At 63.4% G+C, this 2,512-nt stretch overlaps 1 protein-coding gene across 1 annotated transcript in view; it reads right to left on the reverse strand.

Moving 5' to 3' along the window:
- The window catches only part of LOC104994664 (exonuclease mut-7 homolog), a 40,923-nt gene that overhangs the window by 8,359 nt on the left and 30,052 nt on the right, over nt 1–2,512 (reverse strand). Inside the window, 1 exon segment of the mRNA XM_010848317.1 lies at nt 1,674–1,820. Coding sequence (XP_010846619.1) covers nt 1,674–1,820 — 147 coding nt within the window.

The following is a 2,512-nucleotide window of genomic DNA, read 5'->3' on the forward strand; positions in this document are numbered from 1 at the left end:
GGAGCGGGCGGGCGCCAGCGGGCGGGAGAGGGGTGCGGGCTGGGGAAGTCGGGGAGGGGCCTGGCCCTCAGACAGCGGGGGTCCTGTCAACCACAGACCAAGGAGGGCATGCCCCAGAGTCCTCCTCCAAAGGATGGTGGTACTCCGGGAACTGGGCTAGGGGCCTGGAAGACTTCCTGGAGGAGGTGGCATCTAAACTGGGGCTTGACAGGCCTGGTGGACAGAGAGGCTGCTCAGGTGCTGCCACAGCTGGGGTGACATGTGGGATCCAGTGAGGTCAACAAAGGCTGGCAGGAGCTGGGTAGCTGGGGGTACCCAGCCCTTCCCTTCCTGTCTCTCCCAGGGCTACTGAGTCAGGCCAAGCCGGAGAGGACCCCTTTCCACCACTAACTGCTCTGCCCAGCCCAGCTCCTGCACTTCTCGGAGGGACCCCAACAGTGCACCTTCCCCCGCCCACTGCCCACCTTCTCCTGAGGCACCCCCCCTGGCCCTGTTCCAGGCTGGCTGTGGGCTCACGAAGGCCCCCACCTGCCCAGGTCAAGACCCCACCAGCCGTCCTGGCCCCTTGGAGCCCTTCGGGTCCGCCCTTTCCCCAGATGTGCCTCCAACGACTGGCCCGCTCAGGGCGGTGGATGGGCGGAGGGGCTGCCTGGGAGGGGGCGGGAAGGGGCTCTCCTCCTCCCAACTACTCTGTGTGGCCAGGGAGGGAAAGGTGGCCAGGTAGGGTGGGGTGACATGTGCCTCTCCTGGCGCCTGCCCACCCGCGGGCGCCCCCTGCACGGGCCATCTAGCCAAAGGCCACTGCCCTGTTAGCACATGGACGGACTTGTCACTGCCTGGCAGGCCCCACTCTGTCACCCTGAGGACCCTCCAGCACCCAACCAGGGCTGCCCACCCTGAGGCCCCGAGCCTGTCCTGCCTGCTCCATCCAGGGCTGAGGGGACAGTGGCCAGGCCCCGGGGTCCGTCTGGCCCTCGCCCCAGCAGCAGGGGTGGGGTGGGTCCCCTGCAGAAGCATCTGTGGGCAGCGACTGGACACACAGGGCTGCTGGCGACGAGCCTCCCCCTGCAGACCCCGAGGCCTGTGTTCACGGGCTCTGGCTCCTCAGCTGTGAAGTTTGGCCTCTGTGGGAGGGTGTCTCCCGCCCTGCAGCCAGCCTGGCCGCGGGGGACCCTCATACTGAGATGGGCCCTCTTCCACCCGCCCTGCTGCTCTGACTGGGCCCGCGTGCCCCTCACCCTGAGGAAGGCAGGTCCTCAGTGCCCTGCCCTCCCTGTCTGTTCCTCTCGAGCTCACTGAGCGGTGGGTTTAGAGCTGGCCTTTGACATGTCTGGGCTTCCCTGGTGGCTCAGGCATTAAAGAATCTGCCTGAAACGCAGGAGACCTGGGTTCAATCCCTGGGTGGGGAAGATCCCCTGGGGAAAGGTATGGCAACCCACCCCAGGATTCTTGCCTGGAGATTTCCATGGATAGAGGAGCCTGGGGGGTTACAGTCCGTGGGTCACAAAGAGTCAGTCGTGACTAAGGGACTGACACTTTGACACGTCCGGCCAGTGGCTCCTGCTGGCTCCGTGGCTGGCTCAGGCAATGACGTGGGCTGGGGGGAGGGTGCAGAGGAACAGGAGCCCCCAGACTCTCGGGTGCCCTCCTGCTGCCCCAGGTGCCTTACTGACCGGGCCTGAGGATGGAGCCAAGGGTACCAGGCGGCCCCCAGAGGCCTGTCCTCTCCCGCCCACACCAGCTCCCCTCAGGCCCACGTCACGCTGGCCTGGCAGGGGCCAGTTCTGGTCATGGCTGAGGACCATGTCCACCTCACAGGTCTGTGTACCGGGAGCTGGGCATTCCAGGCCCTGGGGCCCGTCTGGGCGACATGCCTGTCTTCTGTCAGGTGAGTCTGTGCCCTCGGAGTTCCCATTTTAAGCGGGTAAGCCCTTTTAAAAAAGTGACCCCCTGGGGCCTTCCCTGGTGGTCCAGTGGTTAAGAATCTGCCTTGCAAAGCAAGGGAAATGAAAGTGTTAGTTGCTCAGTCGTGTCCAATTCTTTGTGACCCCATGGACTGCAGACTGCCAGGTTCCGCTGTCCATGGAGTTCTCAAGGCAAGACACTGGAGTGGGCAGCCATTCCCTTTTCTAGGGGATAAACTTCTTGACCCAGGGATTGAACCCGGGTCTCCTGCACTGCAAGCGGATTCTTTACCATCTGGACCTCCAGGGAAGCACCAGATGTTCACTTTCGAAAAGGGCCGACCCGCTTAAAGTCGGAACTCCCAGGGCACAGACTCATACCCGTCCAGTCCCTGGTCTGGGAAGATCCTGCAGGCCTCGGGACAGCGGAGCCTACGCAGCACAGCAACTGAAGCCTGCACGCCGAGATGCTGTGCTCCCCAACGAGAGGGAAGTCCAAGGGCCGCAGCTTAAGAGCAGGCCCTATGCACAGCAACGGAGACCCAGCACAACAACAACAAAATTTCTGTTTAAAGTGAACATCTGTCAACGTCCGGGAGGTATATCCC

The sequence above is a fragment of the Bison bison genome, unplaced genomic scaffold, assembly GCF_000754665.1.
Source record: "Bison bison bison isolate TAMUID 2011002044 unplaced genomic scaffold, Bison_UMD1.0 scf7180017849978, whole genome shotgun sequence".
NCBI classification, from domain to species: domain Eukaryota; kingdom Metazoa; phylum Chordata; class Mammalia; order Artiodactyla; family Bovidae; genus Bison; species Bison bison.